At 51.2% G+C, this 27,274-nt stretch overlaps 2 protein-coding genes across 2 annotated transcripts; both read left to right on the top strand.

Annotated features, from left to right (window-relative positions):
• The first annotated feature begins 17,694 nt into the window (after positions 1–17,694).
• Positions 17,695–20,663, top strand: LCN6 (lipocalin 6). Its single transcript, XM_007521533.1, has 7 exons — positions 17,695–17,784; positions 17,897–18,036; positions 18,667–18,737; positions 19,664–19,774; positions 20,108–20,209; positions 20,497–20,522; positions 20,607–20,663. Exons 1-7 carry the CDS (start codon positions 17,695–17,697, stop codon positions 20,661–20,663), a joined length of 597 nt encoding a protein of 198 aa, XP_007521595.1.
• Positions 20,664–21,369: 706 nt separating this feature from the next.
• On the top strand, positions 21,370–24,455 carry LCN10 (lipocalin 10). The gene is made up of 6 exons (XM_007521532.1): positions 21,370–21,486; positions 22,073–22,212; positions 22,552–22,622; positions 22,851–22,958; positions 23,977–24,075; positions 24,427–24,455. The coding sequence occupies exons 1-6, from the start codon at positions 21,370–21,372 to the stop codon at positions 24,453–24,455; spliced, it is 564 nt and encodes a 187-aa protein (XP_007521594.1).
• The last annotated feature ends 2,819 nt before the right edge of the window (positions 24,456–27,274 follow it).

Raw genomic sequence — 27,274 nt, 5'->3', positions numbered from 1 at the left:
CAGACTCCTAGGGAAACTGAGTCAGAGTGGTGGGCTTAAAGGGGACTCTGGTTTTGGGCTCTTGTCTGAGGAAGAGGAGATTCCTCCTAAGCAAGGCACCTTTAAGGCAGGTTGCACCCACAGGTGGTATCTGGTGCCCACTAGGGGAGACCCATAGATACCAGCCATGGGGGCTGGAGGAGGCATCAGGTTTAAGTGGGCTTCCTTCCAGTCATTGTGGCCATAACCTCAGGCATGTGCTATCATCATCTGTAATGGCTGTGAACAGCACATATCACTGTGGATGGCTTGAGTGCTTGGGGCTTTGTGCAGGGGATACACCCAGTGATCCCAAGTGGTCTCTTAGATTGAGGGTCTGTGGCTGGCCCTACTAGGCTCCTACCAGTGGTCAGGCCCCAGGGCATGGGCTACAAGCTGACCCTTGATGAGATGTGGGGTATAGGGGAGGCCCTAGGGTGTGCACTGTCCTTACTGTTGCCCCTCCTGATTGATGTCTTCCCTCTGGGGGCTCTGAGTGCCCAGATGAACCCTGTGTATACTTTCTAAAAGGTCAGCTGGAGTAGGGAAGTAAGTATTGGGGTCTACTTCACTGCTCCAGGAGGAGCAGCCAGCACTGACTGGTCTCTGCTTCCTGACCCTGACCCAAGGTACCAACACTTCAGTGTGGAATGGACTCAGCCCATCTCAGTCTCCCTTCTGCCCAAGATCTCCACACTCACAAGGGCTGGCCAACTCAAGACCACCCTATCCTAATCACACCTTCTCATGCTTCCATCACCCTAAGATGAGAGCCTGTGTGGAGCCACCTCCAGAACCCAGAGGCCCTTGTTTCCTAGGAGAATGGGACCTTGCCTTCTGCTGATCAGGCCTGGCGCCACTTCAGGAAGGGTCGTCCCATTCTCCTTTGGCCTCAAGGTTGGTCATTCTCAGAGTAGGAGAGGACGCAGACCACAGGCAGCGGGGAGAGAAGTACTGGTCCACTCTCTGCTGTTGCCTCTGAAGGGAACCTCTTCCCACCACCTTCACTTTCTCCACTGAGATCACTCCACTGACGTAGGTCCCACTCTACTCTGTGCCAGGCCCTGGAGTGTTGACTCCTTTATGCCAAGACTGATCAGAAAGAGCCTGAGACCAGCATGGAATAGGTGATGGGGCACACCCCAGGCCTGGTCTTGAGGTATACTTTCCCTGGGCCTCATCCTGGGTGGGAGGAGTGACCCATGCTGAGGTTGAGGGTTAGGGTGTGGTGGGAGGTCTCCAGGTAGCCCGACTGCCTGCGGTACCTCCCTCTCCCCCACACTCCCAGGATTCCAGGACAGGAAGTTGGAGGCACAGGCTGAAGCCAGGTTGTTCTTGCCACCCCCGGGGCTGGGGGTGTGGTGGCCCGGATAGCGGGCAGCACAGACACGATGTGTCTTGGAACCCTCAGCCAATTTGGCCTAGTGACAGGGTCAGGGGCTTTCCAAACCGCAGGCCCTCCCTTCCCATATAAAGCAGGTGGAGCGTGAGGGCACCTTTAGAGCAGACCTATTGTGGCAGGGGCTGGGCTGTGGGCACCATGCTGGCTGTCCTTCTGGCAGTCCTCCTGCTGCAGGTGGAGATGACCCTGCAGGACCTGGATCTGCCCAAGGTGGCTTCTCTTGTCTTTCCTTCCTTCCCTCCCTCCTTCCCTCCCTCCCTCCCTCTCTTCTTCCCTCCCTCCCCCTTCCTTTCTTTTATTTTTATTTGATAGGACAGAGATAAATTGAGAGGGAAGGGGGATAGAGAGGGAAAGTGATAGATACTTGCAATACTGTTTCACCACTTGTGAAAACTTTCCTTCTGCAGGTGGGGACTGGGGGCTTGAACCTGGGTCCTTGTGCATGATAACATGTGTGCTTATCTGACTATGCCACTGTGGTACTTCTTCCTTTCTTTCTCCTTCCTTTTCTTCCACTATTTCTTCTCCCTCCCTCCTTCCCTCCCTTCCTTTCTTTCTTCCTTCCTCCCTCCCTCTCGCCCTTCCTTTTTTCTTAAAAAAAAAATGCTTATGAGAGAGAGAGAGAGAGAGAGAGAGAGAGAGAGAGCGCAAAAGAGGCCCTTGTGCTGCTCTGGCATACACAGGACCTGTGTGGAGCCTGGAGCCTCATGCATGCAAGTCCTATGCTCTGTCCTTGAAATTCCTTCTCTACTGCAAGTGGACTATTCTCAGTCTAGGAAATGGGGATGGAGGGTCCAATGACTTTAACCCCTCAGCCCCTTCAACTCTGACTGATGTCAGAATAGCTACCTTGGGGGCTTAGGGCACACCTAGATCAACCTCCATAAAGGCAGATGACTGAGGGTCCTATGTGTGGGGTCCTGGTCTCCCCCTACTCTGCTTAACGAGTGTGGGAGTGAGTGCAGGGGTCAGCATAGGGAACAGCATGCTGAGACAAAAATAACACCTGGGCAGATCTTCCAGGGGCAGATCTGTGCAGAACTCAACTAGGGGCAGGTGAAGAAGCTGCTTTGTCTAGTTCCTTCAGCAGTGGGCTTGTTTTGGCTGCTGCCAGCTCATCAATAACAGACGGTGGGGATACAGAGCCTTTTCTCTTGCAAAAATTATTTTTCCAATAGTTTCAGATGAGCATTCTGGGTATTGGGCTCCTTTTGAAAGCAGCACATGACCAGATCTGTGTCTCTGCTGTGGGAATATGCTGCCAGCTGCTGGTGGCCCCACCAAGCCACTTGCTCCTTCAGCCCCTCTCTCCAAAATCCCAGCTCCCTTTCACACCTTGTTCCCAAGGATGGTCAGGCTTGGTGGTCCTGTCCTCCACCCAAACAGTACCACCTAGTAGGGGTGCCTCTGGGGGTGGGGGCTGGTAGCCCACAGGTCTGAGCAGGAAGAGGTTCTCCTAGTGGCCATCACTGTTCCCTGGTAGAAGAGAGCCATGGCAAGGATGGCTTGTGCCATCCCACTAGCTTTTTTTTTTTAATCTTTTTTTGAATATTATTTATTTATTCCCTTTTGTTGCCCTTGTTGTTTTATTGTTGTAGTTATTATTGTTGTTGTTGTTGTTGGATAGGACAGAGAGAAATGGAGAGAGGAGGGGAAGACAGAGAGGAGGAGAGAAAGACACCTGCAGACCTGCTTCACTGACTGTGAAGCGACTCCCCTGCAGGTGGGGAGTCAGGGTTCGAACCGGGATCCTTATGCCGGTCCTTGTGCTTTGCGCCACCTGCGCTTAGCCCGCTGTACTACAGCCCGACTCCCGCCCACTAGCTTTTGCCCACACAATCCTTTTGCCACACATCCCACACAGAAAGGGATGTTTGTCCCTGGAGCCCAGGGACAGGGCCTCTGTTCAGCTCTTCTGTCTAGATCACAGGATTCTGGCGGGAAGTCGGTGTGGCCTCCAGCCACAACCTGATGCTGAAGACCCCAAAGAAGCTGGAGGCTTTGTTCTTGACCTTGAGCGAGGACAAGCTGACCGTGAAAGCTGTGTCTGACAGGTAGGAACCCCAGGCTGCTGGGACTAAGTGTGGCACGAGGTTTGGACAATGGGTTTCTTTGGTGAACCAGCCCCATGTGGGTCTCCTCACATGAGATCTTGACTCCCAGCCCCTTCTGTCCAAGACCTGATGCTAGGCTCTCAAGCTCCCAGAGGTAGATCTCTGTCTTATTCTAGTTGGGACATAGCTTTGATAATACTCCATCAGTCATGAGAAAGGAGCAAGGCTGAGGGACAGGTGGCTCTCTGGAGGTCACAGCACCCTTGGGGGACATGTGAGCATTGCTTTGTCTACTCCAGGCTCTCCTCTGTCAGAGGTGCCCCCTCCACCCCTGCATGTACTGGGTGACATTTTCCTAACAAGAACTTTGCTGCTTTTCAGCTCAGGAAGCTGTGAGACGGAAATAATAGAGAGCTCAGAAATAGATGTCTCAGGGAAATTTGTTTTTCCGGGTAAGAACTGGCACTGTCTTGGTGCCATTACAACCCCCTGGTCTTACACACTGGTTACATCTGGTCTTGCTGTTCCCTGTGCTGTTTCTCATACTGTTGCCCTCTATCCCCTGCCCGGCCCCTCATGTATCCCCACACCATGCACAGTTTGTCCTTGGAGGACTCCCTTAGTCCCCCCCTCCCCAACCCTGCCATCACAGAGGGCTGGTTCTGGGCAGGGAGAGGAAGGTGTTAGGTTCTGCAGATGGTGGCTTCTGGGGTCCACCAGCCCTGAGGGGCACTGGCTCTGCACTGTTCACCCTCGGTGACCCTAGGCTCCAGGGAGATCCATGTACTAGACACGGACTACGAGCGCTATGCCATCCTGAGGGTGTCCTTGCACTGGAAGGGCAAGGACTTCCATGTCCTCAAATACTTCAGTAAGTTGGGGGGCTAGGGGCTTCTCCCAGGTGTCTCTCAGGGCCCAGAGGCATAGTCTCTTGTGCAACCTCCCCCCCCCCCCCCCCCAGCTAGGAACCTGGAAGATGAGAATGAACCAGGCTTCTGGAAGTTCCGGGAGTTGACAGCAGACACAGGACTTTACCTGTTGGCCCGACATGGTGAGCCCTAAGGTCTGGGGTGGGTGCTGGGCTGTGGACCTCATGGATTTGGTATGGGTGGTGGCCCCAACCCCTCATGCTGCCCCCATTCACAGGGAGGTGCGCTGAGCTCCTGAAGGAGGTGAGCCTGTACCTGCTGAGTCCTGAGCTGAACTCAACCCTTGAAGTACCCAGATTCAGGCCTGGGATGGTGACACCAGGCTGCCTGGGGACCCTGGAAGCTGGAGGCTGTGGTGGTGGTGGTGGTGGTGGTGGTGGTGGTGGTGCTGCTGCTGCTGCTGCTGGAGATTAGGATTGGTGGGGATTGGGTCCTGGACTCCCCATTTTCTCCAGCAGGTATGGGAGATTACCTTCAGCTCTGCCTTCTCAGACCTTCTGGGATTCAGGGTGGTCCAGGGTCTGGGGCAGCATCTCAAGATTCTGGTGTCCAAACCTGGAACCCCTCCCTGTGTGCTCCTTTTGTGTCAGCCCGCCTAGGTGGATGCTCATATCTGCTTTGCTGGATGAATGTGGGTGCAGGAGTTTGTGCTGTGCTCCAAGCTTATGGCTGGGACTGCCTTCTATGGTCCTAACTCCTGCCCTACAGACCTGTGGGGGTGGCTGCAGCCATGAATACTACCCCCCACTTTTCTGTGCACAGGAGCAGATCTAGAGGAGCCAGTTTCGAGGCCAGATGCTTGGAGCCCAGCCCTCCATAAGGGGTTGCCTGTTCTAAATAAACCTCACTGCCAAATCCACAGTCCAGTGTCTTTTCTGGGGCAGAGGGGGACAGGTAGGGGAGGTTGGAGTGTTTCCATAACTCCCCTAAAAGTGAATCAAGATTGGCATCAAGGTGTCTTGTATTTGTGTCCTTACTTGGTTGATGTGAACCAAGTGGGACTTATCCTAGATCTTTAGCCCAAGGGGTTCTCTCTACCTATCTGTCTCTATATCTTTATATCCCTCATTACCCCAGAGCCAGGCCAGCTCCTCCTGTTCCCTGATTCTTCCCTGAAGGGCCCCAAAGTCAGCACACTGCCCAGATTCCCTATCCTTTCCACTCCAAAGCTCCATCCCTCCCTGCCCAGATGCCTGGTGTTTCCATGGCCCTAATCCCCCACCTCAGCCTCCATCCTATTCCTGCCTACACAAAGCCTCCAGCCAGGGTCCTATGGAGCAGAGCCCAAGAAGGATCTGTGGATGAGCAGCCACTTCTGCCCAGGCATCTGGGCGATGTCACTGGCTGAATAGAGGAAAGCTGACCCCACACAGGACGTTGAATTCAGAACCAGCTGTTCAGGACTAGCTTGACCCCTGTCATAGGGCCTTCTGGCAGTATGAGGTCTTGACACACCCTGAATCTTCTTCTGGGGCTCTCAGGATGCTCTTGGCTTGCTGAATGATAGGGGTTTTTCTGGGGTGTCTGGTCAGTGGTGGTTCTGGCAGACCTTTATTATGAGTTTTTCTTATAAGGTTTCTTATAAGTGCCCAGGAAATTGATAGTGCCACATCTGAGATTCCTTGAGTCAGTCTCCCCTCTGAGAAGGCACTGCTCTCAGTGGCTGCCAGTGAGGGGCTGTGAATGATGGCATGTTCCCTCTGGCATGAGGGTGTGGAGGGACAAGTGCAGCCCCATCTGGTGCCCAGGGTCCCCTGTTGGGGTTGGCAGCTGGGGAGGGGAGGGGTCTCAGGTTCAGGGTGCTATTGGATATCCCTGCCAAGGCACAAGTTCTGTATCACTAAGATCTAGGGTGATAACCACGCCTGGGCATCAGGGCAAATGCAGACAGTACCAGGGTCCACAGGGGGCTGCCAGATGACCATGGTCAGGGGAGAACTGAGGCCAGAGATGTGGGTGCTGCAGAGCTGGTCCCTGCTTCCCAGGGCTGAGGGGACAGTATTGCTGCCTCTGCCTCAGGGTGAGAGACTTAGGCCCTCGGAGGTCAGTACTCAGCTCTCCTTAAAACTGTGACCCAAGGGTCATATCTTCTGTCTCATGAATGTCTGTCCCTCTCTGCCTCTATAGCTTCTGTATCTGTGTCTCTCTCTCTCTCCAGCTCAGTCTTTCCCTATCTCTCTGATAGTTGTGTGCTATAAGCTTCCTATCTGACCTGCAGAGAAAGACCATTGCTCTCGGCCTTGGCAGCAACACTGGATTCTGGGGCTGCTACTACCCTGCTGGGTGAATACAGGTGGCTGTTTCACACCTCCTCAGCTGTGAGAGGGAGATGCTGTCCCCACCTGGGGACAACAGTGTGGCAGAGTGTGACTGCATGGCTTCTTCAAAGGGCTCAGTGGCAGTAGCAGCTCTAGGGGTCAGAATGTTCCTGGCCTCCCCTCACTGCTCCCAGTCCCTGGTGGGCGCATAGAGCTCAGGCACCATGTACCTGGTCCTGCCTGGCTGACCAAAGCCCTGTGTTCACCCAGCTGGCTAGCCACATCCTGGGCCTATCCCTTGAGGTAGAGTGTGCTGTTGTGCATGGTCTGTTCTGTGGGAGACCCCACTGTGGGAAACCAGGGCCCCCTTAGCATGGTACCTAGGAGGCTGTCCAATCTTTGTTCTGTGACTGGCAGGGGTTCCTGCAGGTCCTATCCTACCCTTCCTTTCTCATTTTCCTGGAGCCTGGCACAGCCTTCCAGCTGTGGGGGTGCACCTGAGAAAACCAAGCAGCTATCAGGAGTGGTGGCGAAGATGGGAGTCATTTAATGGGAACGACTTGGTCTTATGACGCCCACAACCAGGCTATAAGGTGTTTGGGTACCCTCTCTACACACAACTGGTCTCTGTCACAGTCGCAGCCATGAAGGTCCTTGTGCTGTCTGTGCTGCTGGGGCTGTGTATGGCGCTGGTGTCTGGGGCCCCAGACGAACCGCTAAAGGACTTTGATTTCAGCAAGGTAAACTGGCTTGCATTTACCTTGCACCTGGGACCCTCAGGTCCACTCAGCTCCACGGTGGGGGGCACCCTCAGAACTTTCTGGACAGCTGTCCTGAGAGCCCCTCTGGATCCATTCAGCACCTCTCCCTCCAGTTTTCAGGTCTCTGGTATGAGATTGCTTTCGCTGCTAAGGTGGAGCTACAGGACTTGCCCCCAAAGCCCAGGAGGCTGGGGGCTGTGAAAGTGGACATAGAGGGCACCCACCTGGTCTTGACTTCTGTGTATGATAGGTGAGTCAGGGTGCTGCTTTCTACCCAACCTGGAGGCCTTCTCCCCACCTGTATCTGGCATGCTAGGGCAGAAGAACCCTTTTCAGATGAAGGAGTCACAAAGCAGAAATCCTGGTGACCCTTACTCTCTCCTCAGGCACATATGTGGTGACCTCTGACTTTAGGGGAAATGCTCGGTGGGGCTGGGGCTCTCCCTACTAGTTGTCAGGGACTGGGACCCAGACTGGTGTGGCTGGCCGGTTCCCTCTGTGGCTTCTTCATATGCAGCTGGCTAAGGTCCTCCCCTTCCTGGTCGTGTATACAGGAGGGGGGAGGCATTACTAAGCCCTCAGAGATGATTGAGTCACTCCAAAAGGGAAGATCAGTGGTCCTTCTGTTGGGGATCCCTGGGTGGTCTCAGGTTGTCCAGGGTGTGAGTGTGTATGTGGGGAGAGTGGGCTGACAGTGTTCTGTCTCTCTAGCACAGAAAACTGTGTGACAGAAAAGGACCAAGCCTTGACAGGGGACGCCCCTGGGAAGTTCAAGATTCCTAGGGATTCTGGTAAGGAGGACAGCCCTGACTCATGCATCTGCACTGTGATTTGACTGATCCCATGGCCTGTGTTCACTCAATGAGCCAGTACTGGGACAGGAACAGGTGTGAACACTTTGGTCCTGCTCTGCCCCTTGCTGGCCACCAGGGGGCATAGATTGTGCTAGCCTTAGCGTGATGCTCCCAGTCAGTCAGTCAGTCAGCCAGCTCAGAGGCCTTGGGTGCAACATAGAGCTGGGCCTGACCTTGCCGCTGGCCTCCACTGGGGAGTGTGTATGTGGTGGGTGGTGGGGGATCCTGTGAAGCCTCTATGCCTCTCTCTCTAAAATATGCTTATCTGTTCACCGTCCTTGAGGACACTTTCTGGAAGTCCAGTGGCCCCTGTTGCCCCCCCCCAGTCGTGTGTGCGTTTTTATGTGTTCATGTGTACATGGCATGTGCATATGCATATGCACAGTGTGAATATATAATGTGGGCATGTGCATGGAGGTGCCTGTGTATATGTGGGTTCCATGCATATACTGCTTGATTATACATGGGTATAGCTTCATATATGTGTACATGTGTTCAGACATGTATGTGAGTGCATGTGTACGTTTGGGTATATGTGTGCATGTGTATGAACATGCACAGATTTGCATAAAGGTGTGAAAATGTATGTACAGGTGTGTGTGTGTGTGTGTGTGTGTGTGTGTATGCGCACTTGTGTATGTGTGCCTGGCAGGTGTGAGAGCGAGTTACATAGGGACATGCCTGTGGAGTTTGTGCTTGGCTTGTGCCCAGGCAACAAAGAGGTGCAGGTGCTGGCCACCAACTATAAGACGTACGCCATCATGGACATCACGGTGCACATGGGCGGGATGGCCCACCGAGTACTGAAACTCTACAGTAAGTCTATCTGCATCCTCGCCCCAGTCCCCTGGGAACCCCCACTCTGAAAGAAGGGCAGAGCTAAGAGTGGGGCATCAGCAGTCCTGCTACCCGCCTCCCCTTTTCACTCAGGCCGGATCCTGGAGCAGAATGCTGAGGCCCTGTCGATGTTCAACCAGGTGGCAGTAGCCCAAGGCCTGTCCACCAGTAACGTGCACCTGCTCCTCTGGGACAGTGAGTAACAGCCCTTGGGGTCAGGCCTCCCAAGACCCACACCCCTGCCCTCCTCACCTCTTCTTTTGTCCACAGTGACCTGTGTGGACTTCCTGACTGGGGTGAGTTATTGTCCCTCCCTACCCCATGATAAACTTCTGGTCTCCCAACTCCTCACAAGCTTGGAGAAAGGAGTCTGGAGTCCAGGGGTTTAGGGCCTTCTGTGGGGCAATCGGATGTGATATGTAGAAAGATGGTGTTTCCACTGTCGATTTGGGCCACCATGTTGGGCGGCAGGTAGAATGCTGGTCCCCAGCCCCTCACGCTGCCCCTGTCCACAGGGAGGTGCACCAAAATCCTGAAGGAGGTGAGCCTGCACTGTGCTGAGTTCAGCCCTTGAAACACCCAGATCCAGGCCTGGGATGGTGACAACCAGGGGACTTTGGGGTGGGGGAGAACCCCCCACCCATGTGTATGTGGTAAATGGCAGGGCTGGTGGGGATAGGTCCTAGTCACTGCACTCTCTCCAGCAGGTATGGAGGCTGTCCTTTGGTTCTGCCCTCTCAGGTCCTCTGTGGAGTAGGGGCAGCAGTGTCTCTAGATTCTGGTGTCCCACAATGGAGCCCACTCCCTATGTGTTTTCACTGTGCCAGCCCACCTGGGCAGGGGCTCTTACCTGCTTTGCAGGGATATCAGTGGATGCAGGAGCCTGTGCTGTGCTCTAGGCTCACAGCTGTGACTGCCTTCCTTGGCCCAGACCCCTGTCCCACAGGGTTGTGGGTGGGGGGTGCCTGTAGTCCTGAGCCTTCACTTTTCTGTGCAGGAACTGATTTAGTGGAGATGGGATCACAGGCCAGGATGCATGGATTGTCCTCCTCTATGCTGTTCCCAGGCTACCCTGCCCCAAATGGCAGCAGTACCAGCTATGAATAAACCCCACTGCCAAACCTGTGGCCCTGTGTCTTTCATAGGGGTGATGGAGGGTAGGTTGGGATGTTTGTGTGCTCTCATAAAATGAATCAATGTCAACAGTCTGGTGGTTGGTGCTGTGCTGGGACTGTGGTTGGTGCATATGAATGAGCTGGGACACCTCCTGGCTAGACCTCCCTCCCAAGATGCTGAGTTGGGGTACTGGGCCAGGTAGTTGCCCTCTCTGTTCCCTGCAGAATCTGGGGGCTTGAGACTCAGATAGGAGTGAGTTCTGGGATCTCTCTCCCATACATTAGGACCCAAGCCCTGCCCACCAAGACCCACATGCCCTCACTGTGTTCTATCACACCCTGGGAGGTCCAGTCTCCAAATATAGATATAAAGGTATGGAGCTTCCACATATTAATTTGGAGGTGGGGGTGGATGGGGAGCAGCACAATTCAGTTCATAAGAAAAGTTAGCACCAACGGCCTGGGAGGTGGATCAGTGGTAGAGTACATGTCTCCATGCGTGAGACCCTGGTTGGGTTTGATCCCTGGCACCAGGGACTCAGACAGGACATGACCCAGTCTCTCCCTGGCACACCATGGGTGCTCTCATGGACAGAATCATGGATAGTGGAACATTGCTTTTATCTCTCTCTTGCTCCCCCCCCAAAAAAATCTAGAATTAAAAAAATAAAAGGTTGGGAAGGAGGCTCATCAATATCTGTCATGTTCAAAGCCCTGGGTTCACCACCCCTCTTCAAACCAAACCAGACCAAACCAAACCAAACCAAGCCCATAAAAGGCATTCAGGGGACACTGCTGGGGAATTATGCAGATGCAGTCACATCTGTCAAGCTGTCCCCTCAGGCTTTGCCACTTCCCGCAATATTCTCACAGTGCCTTTTTCAACCAATCCTATACCGACTCGTCACTCCTGGTTGTTGCCCTATAAAGCCCTTCTCCTTCTGCCCCTCACCCCTCTTGCCCATTTTTTCACTTAGGTGATTAGATGCAAGGGAGGGTGGTCCGGGAGGCGGCCATTTTTGCTACCTCCACGTGGCCTGAACCACTGTGCTCTCACCCAACCCTGAGGTGCCTGTGAGAATAAAGATTTGTGTTCCCTCTTCGCTCCAGATCTCCTCTCTCTCTTCTCCGCGGCACAGCCCAACAGGACACAATGGAATTCAAGGTTCTACAAGGGTTTTCAGCAAAGTCTGGCATGAAAGTGACCAGACTTAGAAAACCAGAAATGTGTGACCTTAGGTAAAAGGATCAACTAAATGGTGCTTAGAGAGCTGGGCAGTGGCTCACCTGGTTGAGCACAACTGTTACTGGAGACAAGGAACTTCAAGCCCCTGGACCCCACCTGCAGAGGGGAATCTCTGTTTGCAGTGAAATAGTGCTGCAGGTGTCTCTTTTTCTCTTTCCTTCTCTATCTTCCCCTTCCTTCTCAATTTCTCTATGTCCTGTCAAATTAAAAAAATAGATATTTAAAACAAACAAACAAACAAACGGTGATTAGAGGAAAAGCAATGGGTTTAGGAGGCAAAGCACTCCACAGCCATTGTATTTGAAAAGGACAAGGGAGAGGGTGGGTCTAGAATGTTATTGAATGTGGAAACATATTTGTGGAAACACATAACTAGTTAATGAGCCACAGGTAGAAAGTTTATTAGAGAAATGGAAACCACAAACAAGAATGAAACAGAAGTTCTAGAACTGAAAAATCTAGTAGCTAAAACACAGGTGTCACTGGAGGTGTTTAGCAGAGACTGGAGACATCAGAACAAAGTGGTGGCTAAGGAGTTGGTCCCACCTGCATAGCACCAGGACTGACAACAGCAAAAAGGCCAGCTCATGCTGTGACCCTTGAAAGGAAAGTGTTTTCTATTTTTTAAAAAATATATATATTTTACTTATTTTGGATACAGAAAGAAGTTGAGAGGGAAGGGGCAAACAGAGAAGGAGAGAGAAAGAGAGACACCTTCAGCATTATTTCACAACTTAAGTTTTTCCTTAGTATGGGGGAACAGGGGACTTACACTCAACCAGGTATACCACCACCTGGACCCACATTTTTAATCTTTTAAAAGGGAGACAAGGGACTGGGTAGTGGCATACCTGGTAGAATGTACATGCTGCAGTGGGCAAGGACCTAAGCTCCTGTGCCATCTGCCCACCCATCCCTACCTGCAGCAGGGAAACTTTAGGAGCGGTGAAGCAGTATTGCAGGTGTCCCTCTTTTTCTCTCCTCTCTACCACCCCCTTCCTTCTCTATTTCTTTCTGTCTCTATAAAAAAAGGCTTTCAGGAGCAATGGATTTGTCATGCAAGCACACAGCCCCAGTGATTACCTTGGTGGTAATATACTTTTTTTTTTTAATTAAAAAAATAAAGGGGGGGGGGAGACAATACACTCTCTCTTTTTATTTTATTTTTAATTTTTTTTTTTTTGCCTCCAGGATTATTGCTGGGGCTCAGTGCCCATACTTCGAATCCATTGCTTCTGGAGGCCATTTTCCCCCATTTTGTTGCCCTTGTTGCTTTTATTATTGTTATTGTTGTTGTTGGATAGGACAGAGAGAAATGGAGAACAGAGGGGAAGACAGAGAGGGGAGAGAAAGATAGACACCTGGAGACCTGTTTCAACACTTGTGAAGATACTCCCCTGCAAGTGGGGAGCTGGGGGCTCAAACCGGGGTCCTTATGCCAGTCTTTGTGCTTCGTGCCATATGCGCTTGATCCACTGTGCTACCGCCCGACACCGATAACTCTCTCTCTCTCTCTCTCTCTTTTTGGCACCAGGGTTATTTCTGGGGTTTGGTGCCTGCACCACAAATCCACTGCTCCTAGAGGCTATTTTTTCCTTTTTTTTTTTTGCCCTTGTTGTTTTATCATTGTTGTGGTTATTATTATTGTTGTTATTGATGTCATTACTGTTGGATAGCACGGAGAGAAATAGAGGAAGGGAAGACAGAGAAGGGGAGAGAAATACAAACACCTGAAGACCTGCTTCTCTGCTTGTGAATCGAACCTGATGCAGGTGGGGAGCCGGGGACTTGAACTGGGATCCTTACAGTCCTTGCAGCTTTGCGCCATGTGCATTTAACCCATTGTGCTACCTCCCGACCCCTTACTCTCTTTTTTTTAATAACATCTTTTTTGTTTTGTTTTGTATTGGATAGAGACAGAAAGAAATTGAGAGGGGAGAAAGAGATAGAGAGGGAGAGAGACAGAGAGACACCTGCAGACCTGCCTCACCACTCATGAAGCTTTCCCCCTGCAGGTGGGGCCAGAAGCTTGAACCCAGGTCCTTTTGCACTGTAATGTGTGCACTTAGCCAGGTGCGCCACCACATGGCCTCCAATACTCTCTTTTTGAGCAAAAATAGTTGAGCGAAGTTGAAGCACTGGCTATTATCAAACCCTGGGACCTTGGACATTCAAGTCCTGTGCCCTTACCACTGAGATACCCCTCCACACTTCCTGGACTTTGTATAGGAGCTAAGATTCTCCAGTGTATACATCTCTTACTCATCCATGTGGTCTTCCAGGTTCAAACATTAGGCAGTTCCCAGGAACTCCCAGTGATACCATGGGGCAGCCCTGTTAAGGTTTGTACAACCTGGCACGTAGCTGCCATGTTCTACCTCTGTTAACTGTTCATCCCCACATGCAGGAGTTCCTTCTCAACTTCCCTTCTCCTGCTGTTCAGCCTAGCCCTATGCAGTACTATTCTGTTGTAGTTATTAAAACAGTACAGCATGCCTCACACCTCGTAAATGCAATTCCTTCTCTTTGTTCACTTCTTCATTTGTCTACCTATGCATCCCCTATTTATTCATTGTCTATTTTCGTTTTAAGAAAAATATTTTTGGGGCCAGGTAGTGGCACACCTGGTTAAGCATACACATTACAGTGCTCAAGGACCCAGGTTCAAGTCCCTGGTCCCCACCTGCAGGGGGAAAGCTTCACAAGTGGTGAAGGCGTCTCTCTGTCTCTCTCCCTCTCTATCTCCTCCATCCTCTCAAATTCTCTCTGTGTCTATATAACAATAATTAAATAAAAATATTTTTAAAAAAGAAAAGTATTTTCATCATACACACAGAGAGATAGATAGATAGATAGATAGATAGATAGATAGATAGAACTAGCTAGATAGAGCAGAGTGCTGCTCAGTTTTGGCATGTAGTGGTGCTGGGGATTGAATTTGGGACCTCTGGGGCCTCAGGTATGCAAGTCCAGTATGCTACTGTTTCGATCTCCTCATATCTATTTTAAAAATCATTTTTATTTGTGTATTGCACCAAAGTAAAGGACTCAGGGTTGGGGGGGGGGGTCAGGTCCTTGTGCCCGATGGTGGAGGAGGATCTAGGTGGTGGTGGTTAGAGTGTTTTGCAGAAAACTGAGAATTTTACACATGTACCAACAACTGTGTTTACTGTTGACTGTAAACCATTAATCCTTCAATAAAAAATTAAAAAACTCATTTTTGTTGTGATATAATATGCACAAGATTTGCCATTTTATTTTAAATGCATATTTCCTTGGGTGATGAGCATTCTTATTATTGTGCAAGCATCCAGCCATAGAACTGTTCCCCTTTTATTAAAGAGAATTAATTAATTAATTAATTAATTAATTAGCTAGAGCACTACTCAGTTTTGGCTTATAGTGCTGCTGGGGATTGAACCTGTAGACCTCCAAGTCTCAGGCATGAAACCATTTTGCTGTCTCCCTGATTGTCTACTTTAGACGTTCAGGCCTCTATAACTTCTCACTTTGCACTTTGTTTCTAGAGAGACTTCATTCACCAGGAGGGAGGTAGGGGAGATTACCTGTAGGTGAAATGTTTTTTATTCTTATTTTGTTATCTCCTTGTGGTAACGAAGTGATCTGCCAGTTATTGCAGATACAACATGTCTGTATCTAAGCCACATTCCACATCTTCCCTCTGTACTTAGAAACTGATAAGATTGTGACTTCAAATGCATTTCTTATCTCTGTAAGCAGAGAGTTGTTTTGTCTATTCTGTTGAGTATGGTCCATACAGAGGGTTTTCAAGGCTTGTGTCTCCCACATTCCTATGAAAAATTCTGATTCTGTGGTAAAAGAATCAGGAGGGGAGCCTGAGGGAAGTATCTTGAGAATGGAGCCTCTTCCATAGAATCAACTCCCAGAGAACTCCCTTATTTATTCCACTGGGAAGGATACATGAGAGGTCTGTGAGTCAGAAGAGAGGCTCTGTTTGAATTGTGAAGATATTCTGAGCTCAGACACCAGCCTCCAGGTTGTAAGATGTGAATATGATGTTTGTTATAGCTGCTGGCAGGTGCTACACAACCTGTCTCTGATTTGTGTCTTTAGCATCTGTGGGTCTGCTTCAGTCTGTACTTTTTGTTGCATCTCACTCATGTCTACTTTATTCTGTTGTCCCACTGTGTCAGAAAACTGGTATTGACAAATCATTGACCAGAAAAACTTAGAGATGAAGGTGGTGTTACCATCTTTCCAAGAGAACATTCATTTTCTTTAACAAATGAATTTTTATTATCTTTATTTATTTATTGGGTAGAGACAGCCAGAAATTGAGAGGGAAGGGGGTGATAAAGAGGGAGATAGACACCTGCAGCACTGCTTCACCACTTTCAAAGCTTTCCCTTTGCAGGTGGGGACCAGGGGCTTGAACCCGAGTCCCTGCTCATTGTAATATCATATGCATTCAACCAGATGTGGCACTACCTGGCCCATTTCATTTTTCTTTTTTTAGCCAGAGCACTGCTCAGCTATATCTTTTGGGGGTTCTGGTGATTGAACTTGGGACATTGAAGGCTCAGGCGTGGATTTTTTTCTTTACATAATCATTATGCCTTCTCCCTGGCCCTTAGATTATTCATTTCTTCCTGTCTTCTGGGAGGCTGGCATACTGGGACTGTCCCAACTCATGTCCAAGATTAAGACTCTCTGAGCTCCCAAGATGGAGGCTGTCATGACTCATAGTTCTATATTTTTAACTTGTTTTGCTGAACACTTGAGAGTATATTTCATGTATCACAACAATTATTGGAATAACATTACTTAATGGATGTGCTTTTCTGTGTGAGTGGCTCCATATAATCCAAACAGAATGTTTTCTAGATTCTTCACTGTGATATTACAAGTTTAGCTAACTTTCTAGCTGTTCTATATGTGGCTTGTTGCTTCTTTCTAAACTTCCTCTTTTTTGGAGTATAAACATCATTTTGTTACTAACCTATGAAGTGAAAAATAAAACACTACATATGCTATTATTGCTTATGTCCATCTTATTGTTTCTGCATCTCTGAATAATATACAATTTAGATTTGCTGCCTATTTGGTTTTATTTACCTAGCTGAATTTACATATATCATTGCAACCATGAAAGAACAGAATGCTAATTAAACTTTTATTTCTAGAAAGAGTGACTTCCCCAGCCAGTTCTACCTACTATGTTGTTCAGAATTTCTTCATCCAAAAATCATCAAAAGGTTAAAGACGAAAAAACAAGACAAAACAAAAAACAAGGTAGGGGGCTGAGGTGCCAATGTGTGCAGGGCAGGTCCTACATGCCCCTTCTATTGTAGGGTTCATTTCCCAGATAAGCTCCCCACCTCCCCACAACACTTGGAGGACAAGTAGCCTCAGTGCTTCCGCATCTTTCAAATCTTGCCCCAGAAGTAAACCAGCAAGGGATCTTGGACATATGTGCAGGCTCTATTCCTGTGTCCTCCACTCCCAGGCCTACAGACAGCTCTGTGGGACCTGGCCAGGGACACTGAGAACAGAGCAGAGGTGGCAGGACCCAGACAGTGGGCAGGCTGGACAGGTAGGCCGGAAGGAACAGGACATTCTAGATGGTGTGTGTGTGTGTGTGTGTGTGTGTGAGAGAGAGAGAGAGAGAGAGAGAGAGAGAGAGAGAGAGAGAGAGGTGCCAAGGCCAGCAGAGCAAGAAGTAGACGGGCCAGGTGTGGGTGGGAGCTTTTTTAAAGGTCTTACTTTGTATTTTTGATGATTGAGACAAAAGATAACCCAAACCACAGCTCCTGAAAGAGTGGCTTGTTCTGTATTTCTCCTCTGACTTGACCTTGGGGTGTTGTGGCTTGGACTGGAGGACAGGGTCTGCCATGTTCCTAGATGGAGCAGGGAGGGCTCTGACCCTCCTGGGAGACAGGAGGAGAGCAGCTTCTGTGGCTTGAGGTTTAGGATATTTATTCTGGAATCTTCTAAGAGAAAGGAAATGTATGTAGGAAAGCAAGGCTCACTGACAGGCTAGCTGAAAAGTGGTTCTGAACACATTCCCAGGATATGCTTGCTAGATCCACTCCGGACTTCCTAGGCTCTTCTGAATAATAATGCCCCCTCCCCCCTTAGATGGATGGTTAGTGGCTGCCCACGGTGTTGCACCCAGAGTCTTATAAATGGAGTTCCTAGGGCTCCCAGCCCCCAGGAGTGTGCCTGAGTGTGATAGAAGATGAGGGCTGTTTTGCTGACTGCTGTCCTGGCTTTGGTCTCAGTGCCCAGGATCTGGGCAGTATGGCTGGGAAGGCTGGACCCAAAGCAGGTGGCACACAAGCCTAGGGGCAGCAGGACCCAGATTTACACAGGCTCCCTAATATGGTGGTGCCTCCAGGGCTGCCAGTCTGCCTACTCACTGTCTCCTCCTCTGCCTGCAGCTTCTGGGCCCCTGGTATGTCCTGGCCATGGCCTCTGGGGAGAAGGGCTTTGCCGTGGAGAAAGACACAAAGAACATTGAGGGTGTCATAGTGACTTTGACGCCAGAGAACCGCTTGAGGATGAGGTCTTCTCGGCACAGGTGAGCCAGGTTCCTTCCCCATCACCGCTCAATTCCCCACATCCTGTCCCTGGCCGCTCCCTTGCTCTTGCCAGGTTCCATGGAGAACTTGGACCTTGACCACTGTGCTGAGCATGGCATCTGACTATCCTGTGGCTGTTTCTGAGCCATGACCAGCTGGCCTGAGCAAGTAGGAGGCTCTACCATTCTAGCTCTGTGAGCTTGTTGCTTATAAGGAGCTTATGCATTGGGCCCCAAGACTCATTGGTTCTTCTGAAAAGTAAAATTCCCAAAGACTGTGCTGGTTGGGACTTTGGCCTTTCTGCACTTGAGGTGTCAGGCTGAGGCTCAGTTGAACTTAACCTGTGGAGGTATGTGTGCAAAGTCAACCCCAGCAGAGGCTCTGAGGCTGGGAGGCTGAGTGGGAGTGGCATTTTCTTATTTAATTAAGAATTCACCTCCGGCACCAGACTAGGAAATACATTTACTTACTTCAAAAATCAAAGCTTCTTTCCCAGTCCAGTGCAGATCCTCCTACTGCCCCTGTCACACCAGCTGATCCCCTGCCTACAGGTAGCTGTACAGTCATTGTCTGGGTCTGGGTAGCATCACCTTCCTCTCCCAGCCTGACCATTGTCTTTCCTCTTCCAGGTTGGAGAGCTGCGACTTGAAAGATATGGAGCTGCTGAAACAGAATTCCCGATGGGTGTTTGAGAACCCCTGTAAGGGAGTGGCCACTGAGGCACTATCTGGGATAGTGGGGGCCGGGCTGGGTCCTTGACCACCACTGAGGTCTGGGTCCAGTCACAAGCCACCTGCACCCTCTTCCCTCTGCAGAAACCAAGGTCTCTGCAAACAGGACCAAGCTAGCAAGGAGCTTTGGTGTGTGTGAGTGTGTGTGTGTGTGTGTCCTCAAGTGGGTTTCTTTTTCCTCTTTCTTCCTTTTCTTTTTTCTCTTTTCACTTCATTTCTTATGTCTTTCTTCCCCCCTTTCCTTCCTCTCCCTGCCTCTCCCCCTTTCTTTCTTTCTTTCTTTCTTTCTTTCTTTCTTTCTTTCTTTCTTCCTTTCTTCCTTTCTTTCTTTCTCGCTTTCCCTTTTTTTTCTTTTTCTGCTGAATTAGGATCTCATACATGTGTGATTTCACTGCTAACTCTGACTTTTTTATTCAGAGAGAGAGAGGGAGATAGACAGGTAGATAGACAGATATATACATACACACACACACACACACACATATATATATATATATATAGAGAGAGAGAGAGAGAGAGAGTGAGAGACTACAACTCTAGAGCTTTACAGCACTCCCCACATGTTTCTAGGGCTCAAAACTCGGTTGCACACACTGCAAGGCAGGAGCCCTACCCACTGAAATATCCCTCTGGCCCAGCATGCCATTTCCCCCAGAGGTCTGGGGCCAGTCTTGAGGACAGAAGACTGAGTAGTGTCTCAGCACGGCAGCTGGGTACACCCTCTCCTACAGTGTGCCGGCAGGTGCCTTGATAAGGGCTGTTACCTCCCACCCACCGTTGTCACTTGATTACTTCGAGGCCAAACTGGGCGGCCGCATCTATCATTCATGGAGAGCTGGCTGCATGGGGGGCAGAGGACAGGGGTCCTCAGTCTGAACCTCCACGTCACCCCTAGCCTTGGGTGTGCTGGAATACCGAGTGCTGAGTACCAACTTCAGAGACTACGCAATCATCTTCACACAGCTGGAGTTTGAGGATGAGGCCTTCAACACTGTGGAGCTCTATAGTGAGTGAGATGTGGGCTGGGAGGCTGAGACCATTCCTGGTGGAGAGGGTTCCAGACAGTTGCAACCATAAGCTAAGCTGTTCTTTGAGAGCTGGAACAGCAGGCAGGGAGAAGGGCCAGGGTAGAGGCCCTGGGCTTCAGGATCAGCTGCCTCCAGAGACAGAGATGCAGTTGGCAACAGTCTTTGTTAGCTCCATCCTTGCAGGGAGACACAGGAGGGAGGCAGGCCTGGTCCATGATGACTGGGCCGGGGGATGGCAGAAGGGGTCCCTGCTAAAACCCCATCACCCCTGTGGCCCAGGGCAGCTCTCAGGTCCTCCATACCCCAACCAGGTCGCACAGAGCTGGCCAGTCCAGAGGCCCTTCGGCTCTTCACCAAGTGGAGTGAGGGCCTGGGATTTCTGGCGCAGCAGCGGGCAGAGCTGCAGAAGGACCGTGAGTATCTTGTGTGTGTGTGGGGTGGGGGCAGGGCCCTCCTGGGGACTGGGGCAGCAAGCATGGGCCCACTGACTGGTTCCTACCATTTCATGAACATCCCTGCTTCCAGGGAGCAGAGAGGACAGGGGTCTTTGGGGAGTCCCCCACCCTCCCCTGAGTAAGGCCTGCAGGGACATACAGACAGGCTGGACAGGAAGAGCAGGGCCAGAGTGACTGTGTGTCTAGACAGTGATCTGGACAGGCAAGCACCTTCCAGGCCTTACCAGCACTTCTTCCCTCCCCAGTTACCTGTGCACACAAGGTCCTCCAGGTAAGTGGCCTCCTGGGGCCCCTACATGGCAGGTGGAGATGGGGAAGGCAGGAGCTCCAGTGAACAGCTGGCCCATTGCCCCAGTATGAGAGGCCAGGAGTTCACTTCCTTGAGGACTTAGGGGATGAGTCTAAGGGGTGAGCCTGGGGTTCCCCAATGCTCTTGTTGGTTTTCAGTGAATGCTGCAGCTCCCCAGAGAGAATATCCTCTCCACTCCCTGTCCCCATGGAGGCTGCCCACGTACTATTCTCTTCACCTGGGCTCTTAGGGGCCCTATACTGGTCCAGCAGCTCTGGGGGTGTTTGGATCTGAATAAAGCAATCCATAAACCTGCCAGATGCCTCTTGTGTATGTGTGTTAGGGCCCTCGAACTGTGGACTGGGTGACAATGACCTGGGTAGGAGAAGGGTTACTCAAGACAGTGCCAACAGCACAGAACCAGCTCTTAGTGACTCTGTGACACCTTCCAACCACTAACTTTCCTCTGGGGGCTTCACTACCAGGCACAAGGGCTCCAGAGGACACTTGTGGGGGACAGGAGGAGTGGCCTGGGGAAATAGCCTCAATCTACAGCCCCTTCCCCCCAGCCCCGTTTTGTCCCATAGGAGAGCACCCAGTGACTAAGTGCAGGGCTGGGCCTCTCTGCTCTGGAGGGGAGGTCCCAACCCTAATCTCCCCTCTCTGTCCTCCTCCTACCTGGCGGTCCTGCCCTTTCCTGTCTCCTCTCTCCAGCCCATTTGGAGCTGGCTAGAGGCTCTGGATTGGTGGGATGTCCAAAGCTGGGTGGGTGGGCAGGTGGGCAGGGAGATTTAAAGGTGGCCTCCTGGCCTCTAGGGGAGGGAGGAAGATGGGGCCGGAGCCGCTGGCGCTAGTGCTGGTGCTGGTGCTGCCACTGGCACTGGTGGTGGGCTCCCAGCCACAAGACCTTCTCCCCAGAGAATCCCACAATCTCAACTGGAACAAGGTACAATAGTTCATAGGCTCTGAACCAGGGTCGTAGGGCAGCGGGTGGAGGGGGTGCAGTGGAGGGTTACATCCTGAAAATGTCCAGCTGTTGTCCAGAAACACAAAACAGGGACAGGAGATGATAGGAGGTCGAGGCTGGGGGTTGGTGCCCTATGCAGTAACTACACTGTCTAAGGGAGGTGTTGGTAGGTGCCAGGAGGGCAGAGGGAGGTAGGAGGAGTAGGGAATGATCTGGAGCACTTAGGAGTCTGCTGGCTGGGTGGAAGGTCTGGTAATAGGGGTGTGGGTACAGGCTGAGAGTCTACATTGCTGGGGAGCAAGGAGCATAGGGTGTAGCAGGAAGAGTGGGTGCAATGGGGTGCAGGCCACCTGGCAGGCAGGGTCCAGAACTCTATGTAGGAGGTGCTTTCCCCCACCTCTATGCTGCCAAGGCCACGTCAGTCAGGGAGCCAAATATGACCTGGGCCACAGTCTAGGGTCACTTGTTTCATTGTCTGAGGGTTCCTGGTGGGAACCTGGGAAAGGGGACAACACCCAGAGTGGCAATTTCTACTCCTCTCCCAACTCCTGAGTCCTCTCCGTAGTTTTCAGGCTTCTGGTACATCCTTGCCATGGCTTCTAATGCCCAGGGATTCCTGCCGGACAGAGACAAGAGGAAGCTGGGAGCATCTGTTGTGAGGGTGCACAGAACTGGCCAGCTGAGGGTGGCCCTTACCTTCAACAGGTGAGTGGATGAAAAAAAAATCTCGAGTGTCCCTGCCCACTCCATCCTTCCTGCCTCTAAAATGCAAAGGACTAGTGGTGGTGGTCTTGGTGGGGAGGAGTAGCTGCTGCCACCAATGGGCACTAAGCAGCGTGTGGTCTGCAGTGTCACAGATGAGCTGTGGGGCATGATCCAAATTGGAAAATTCTGGAACTGTAGAAACTTGAAGTGAAGCTTCTTTGCCCCCTATATGCCCACACCTGGCCCCATGGAGAGAGTAAGATGAGGGATCTCAATTGGGACATGTTGTCAGGGGACAGAAAGGGAACTCTGGTCTCACTTGCACTCCCTCCCTCCCAGGTCTCAGGGGTGCCAGTCATACGTGATAACTCTGAAGAAGGATAGGAAGAAGGCTGTGTTCAGAAACACCTGTATGTAAGGGGCCCTGGCTGAACCCTGGGCTGGGGTGCACAGAGTCCCTGCTCCAGGGACATGGTGCTCTTGCCTGTGTAGGCCCCAGGAACTACCCTGTCCTAAGGATGGGGGCAGGGATGACAACTGGGTGGTCAGTGGATCCAGAGAGGCCCAGGTACCCATGAATGTCTCGTGTGCTCTGGGGGTACATCCTGGCCTGAGAGTCCCTCCGACTCTCCATGCAGTGCGAGGTGTGCAGGGATTCCGCGTGCTGGCCAGTGACTACAGCTACGGTGTGGTCTACCTGCGCCTGGGCCGGATCCGTCCTGCCACCAAGCACCTGCTTCTCTTCAGTGAGTCCTGGGCTTATGAGTCCTGTGTGGGGAAGTGGTGGGGGACCTAGAGGGTAGGGTTCAAACGAGGCTGAGGGGTTGGCCCTGGCAGGGGAGGCCACAGCCCAGCTAATGAGGCTGTGATCCCACTAGGAACCTCATGTTGGGAGTTGATGAGCCCACAGCCTGGTTGACGCATAGCCATCTTCCTGTCATGTGACTGGGAAAGACAGCTGTGGCTTCTCAAGGAGGCGCTGTCCCTACCCCTGGGCACTTGCATGACCTTGTGATCCCCAGTCACCTCTCAGGTCCCACCTTCTTCTCCATCTTATAGATCATGTGGCTTAAACTGATGAAATTTGGGTGGAGGTGAAAACATCAGTTCCTAACAGTCAGTTACCATCTGTGGGGTGCAGACTGGAGGGGCAAGTGGATGATTCTGCTGGATGGGCCAAGCTCTGGGCATGGATACCATATGGCCTGGCCTAGGAGTTGGCCAAAGTGGGGGTGACAGGGGAGGCCACTACAGAGGGGAGGTGAAAGCATGAGAGGTGGAGTGGGGTGCACCGGCCATGTAGACACAGAGGCTCCTGAGACACAGGGCAGGAGTAGGAGAGTTTGTGGGTGGGGGCATATTGGAGAAGCAGCATCGGGGCTGGACACAGGGGCAGGTGTGGAGGTGTGAGGAGGCATGTGGGCAGATGGAGAATAAAGAACTTGTTAAAGAGGGGGTGTTCTGGGATTTCTCAGTTCAGGAGCACAGGATGGGGTGCCACTGAGACTGACCATAGAGGACTGGGGTGGGGGAAGAGAGGGTTCCCTAGATGACCTTTGTGGCAGCCTCACCACCTGTGCTTGGGACTGCCCACTTCTCTTGGGCAAAGGGGGGTGTTAGTACTTGCAGGAGCTCTGTGCCTTTGAGACACCCTGGCATCTTCACCTCAGAGGCTCAGAGAGTCCTCCAGGGGTTTTGGGGGAGAGGGTGTGGCCCCACCTGGCCAGGATGGGGCCTGGACTGTGATTTCGCTCCCTGTGACAGGTAGGCAGAACACAACCAGTTTCCTGACTTTGAAAAAGTTCATAGACATCTGCCAGGCTCTGGAACTTGAAAGTGGGGTCACTGTGCTCCCGAAAGATGGTAGGATGTGGCTGAGGATTTGGGTCTGGGCTGGGACATCCGGGGTGTTGTTTGAGCTGGTTCCTTGCATTGAGGCAGAGGTGCATGCCAATGCCAGCTCTGTAAAGATCTGATATGACCATGGAGGTGTCCCCACCCTAGGCTTGTCCTACAGGGGGCGTGAGGTGGCACCTGGGACTCAGTGGGCTTAGTGTCTGTGGTTGGGCTGAAGGGGACACTGGCTGCATGCTCTTTCCACTGGGATGCCTCCAACTGTCCTGTTTAAATCAGGACACTTCAGCCAACATACTTATGTGTTCATAGGTAAATGGGGCTCCCACACAACACCCCCTGATCCCTTCTCTCCTACAGCCTCCTGTGCACATACTATCCTGCCCTGAAAGCCTGTGACCACCTGCTGTCCCTTTTGGGGCTTGACTTGCGGTTCCCTGATGCCTCAGAAGCAATTTTTCCAGATCATACATCTTCAAGTTCCACTGCCTGTTGAGGAAGGCTTGGTGGCCCCAGGCCACTGAGGCAGTGAGCCCCACGGTGGTAGTTCAAACCCAGGAAGGATCCTTTGTGAGCATGGAGGGATGGAGACGGGGGCTGCACACTGACCTGCAGGGGAGGTGTTCATGGACGCACTTCCTGCATCTGCCTCTCAGACAGAGCACTGTACCCTCTACTGAGCTCCTATAAGAGCCCTGTTAAGTACGTGTGCCACTGCCAATGAACTTGTACCTCTACCTCTGCCTCCAGGACTTCCCTTATTCTCTGGGGAGGCTGTCTGCACCTTCACCAAAATTGCACATTCACGTTCATGTTGCCAGGTCTTTGATGGCTACTGAGAGCAAAATGGGCAGATAGTTGTCAGATCCAAGGCTAGAGGGGAGGGCAGACACAAACAAACCACAGATGAGGTGGTGGTGGGCGGAAGAGCTACTTCTGGTGCCACAGCACTTTCCTGGTAGTTCTGGGGTTCAAATCTGAACCACATACATGGCAAAGCAGGTCTCCTGCCTGGTGAACTGTCTTACTGGCCTGGGGTAGGGTTTGTCCCCAAGTTTCCTCCTCTGGTCAGGATATTTTACTGAGGACCTGAATTCCCTTCTTTCTGTTGGGGGCATGTCCTTGGCTTTCCACCATGGACATAACAGAGAGACATATAGAGACACAGAAAGACAAAGGTAGAGGAACAGAACTACAGATCAGTCTCTGATTAACAGAAAAATTTGCAACAAAATACCAGTAAATTGAGTTCAATATACATCCAACCAAGTGGGGTTTATTCCTGTGTTACTCATGACATGGTGTCAAAGGGGGAAGTAGAGGTTGAGGTGACTCTGTCATGGGCCAGTGGGTCCAATGTTCTGACAATATAGGGTCCCATAGTGTATGGAGGGAGAGATTCCAGGTGGTGGACAGGTTCTCTAAGTTTCCCAGGGGGGGTGTTTTGGTGGGGTCAAAGGCCTGTGCATCCATCGCTCTTTTTTTAAAATTTTTTATTTATAAAATGGAAATATTGACAAGACCATAGGACAAGAGGGGCATGACTCCACACAATTCCCACCACCAGAACTCTCTATCCAGTCCCCTCCTTTGATAACTTTCTAATTCTTTATCCCTCTGGGAATATGGACTCAGGATCATTATGGGGTGCAGAAGGTGGGAAGTCTGCCTTCTGTAATTTCTTCCCTGCTGCACATGGGCATTGGCAGGTTGATCCATACTCCTAGCCTGTCTCTCTCTACATTCATCATGCTTGCACCTGGCACAAGGATGTGACCTCTCAGTGGGGCATATGGGGTGACAGGAGAGGAGATCTCACCTTGGTCCTTTGTATATTGGGGGGAACTATGGGGTGACACCCAAGTGCCCACTTGGTGGTGGACTGCTGCGAGATCTGCTGGTCTTGGCTCTCCATATAGTTAGTACCCATTGTCACCATCTTTGAAAGAAGCTTCCTATTCCCTCTTGGTCTGTCTAAGCAGAGGGCAGCCTGGGGACAGGGACAGGACGTGGGTGGCATAGACCCATGGAGCCCTGGGCTCCTCCAGTTTCTGGATAAGAGTCACCATACTGGAGACTCGGGTCCCCTTAGGAGTGGGGATTATGGTCCTAGTGAACTGGAAACCAGGACAGGGGAGGGAAACAGGGTGACATGGAGAATATGAGGTCCCTGTTACCACCCTAGGGACTTGCAGGGCCTTTTTCTTTATCCCTGAGCCCTCGTGGAGGCCGGCCTTGAGGCCATCCTAAAAGTGTATTTTGTTTCCTGCGTGTGGATGCAGTGCCAAAATTGACCACCAGGGAGCGGACTGTAATCACTGTGCTCAATGAAGCGATTGGAGAGGAAGGGACATCCTGAGACATATCTGAGGGAGAACTTGTATTCAGGATGACTAAAGGACTCTCTCAATGTCCAATAAATAATACTAATAATAAATCATACAAATGAACAACTCAACTAAAAAAGGGATAAAAGAGCTGAAGGTGCATTTGACTCAAGAAGCTAGATGTATGACCCACAACACACAAAAAGTGAGAGCACTGTTTTCATCAGTGCAGGTGGAAAGCACAGAGTACCACTTCACACCCACTAGAACAACATCAATCTAGAAATCGGGCAATGGTAAGTGTTGCTGAGGCTGTGGAGGAAGCTAAACTCTGGTGCATTGTTGATGGGAAATGCTGCAGCTATGTGGAAAATGGGCTGGTAGTTTCCAGACTTCTCAGCAGAAGGCCCATAGGACCCACAATTCCACCACACAAAAACATACACAGAGTTTCACAGCTGTGTTAGCTATCACCTAAAAAGGAGAAACAAATGGCCAGGCAGTGGTGCACCTGGTTGAGAGCACACATTACCATGTGCAAGTACTTGAGCTTGAGCTCCTCCTGTTCCCCACCTGCAGGGAGGAAGCTTCATGAGTGGTGAAGCAGGTCTTTCTCTCTCCCTCTCTCCCACCAACTTCCCTCCCTCAGTTTCTCTCTGTCAAAGGGGAAACAAGTCAGATACCTGTTGTCAGTGAGTAGGGACACCAAGTGTTAGAAGAGTCAGACTGGAGGACTCCGGCTCTGAAAAGTAGATTTTGGTTTCCAAGGACTGGAGTGGAACTGGAAAGTGGCTGCCAGTGGGCATGGGTGGGGGGTACGTTTGGTGGTGATGGGAATGTCCTTAAGTGGTCTAAAATCACTTAAGTATGGATGAATATTG

Source organism: Erinaceus europaeus, chromosome 10, assembly GCF_950295315.1.
Source record: "Erinaceus europaeus chromosome 10, mEriEur2.1, whole genome shotgun sequence".
Lineage (NCBI taxonomy): Eukaryota > Metazoa > Chordata > Mammalia > Eulipotyphla > Erinaceidae > Erinaceus > Erinaceus europaeus.
Note: the sequence above shows the minus strand (reverse complement) of the source record. Positions and strands in the feature narration are given on the sequence as shown.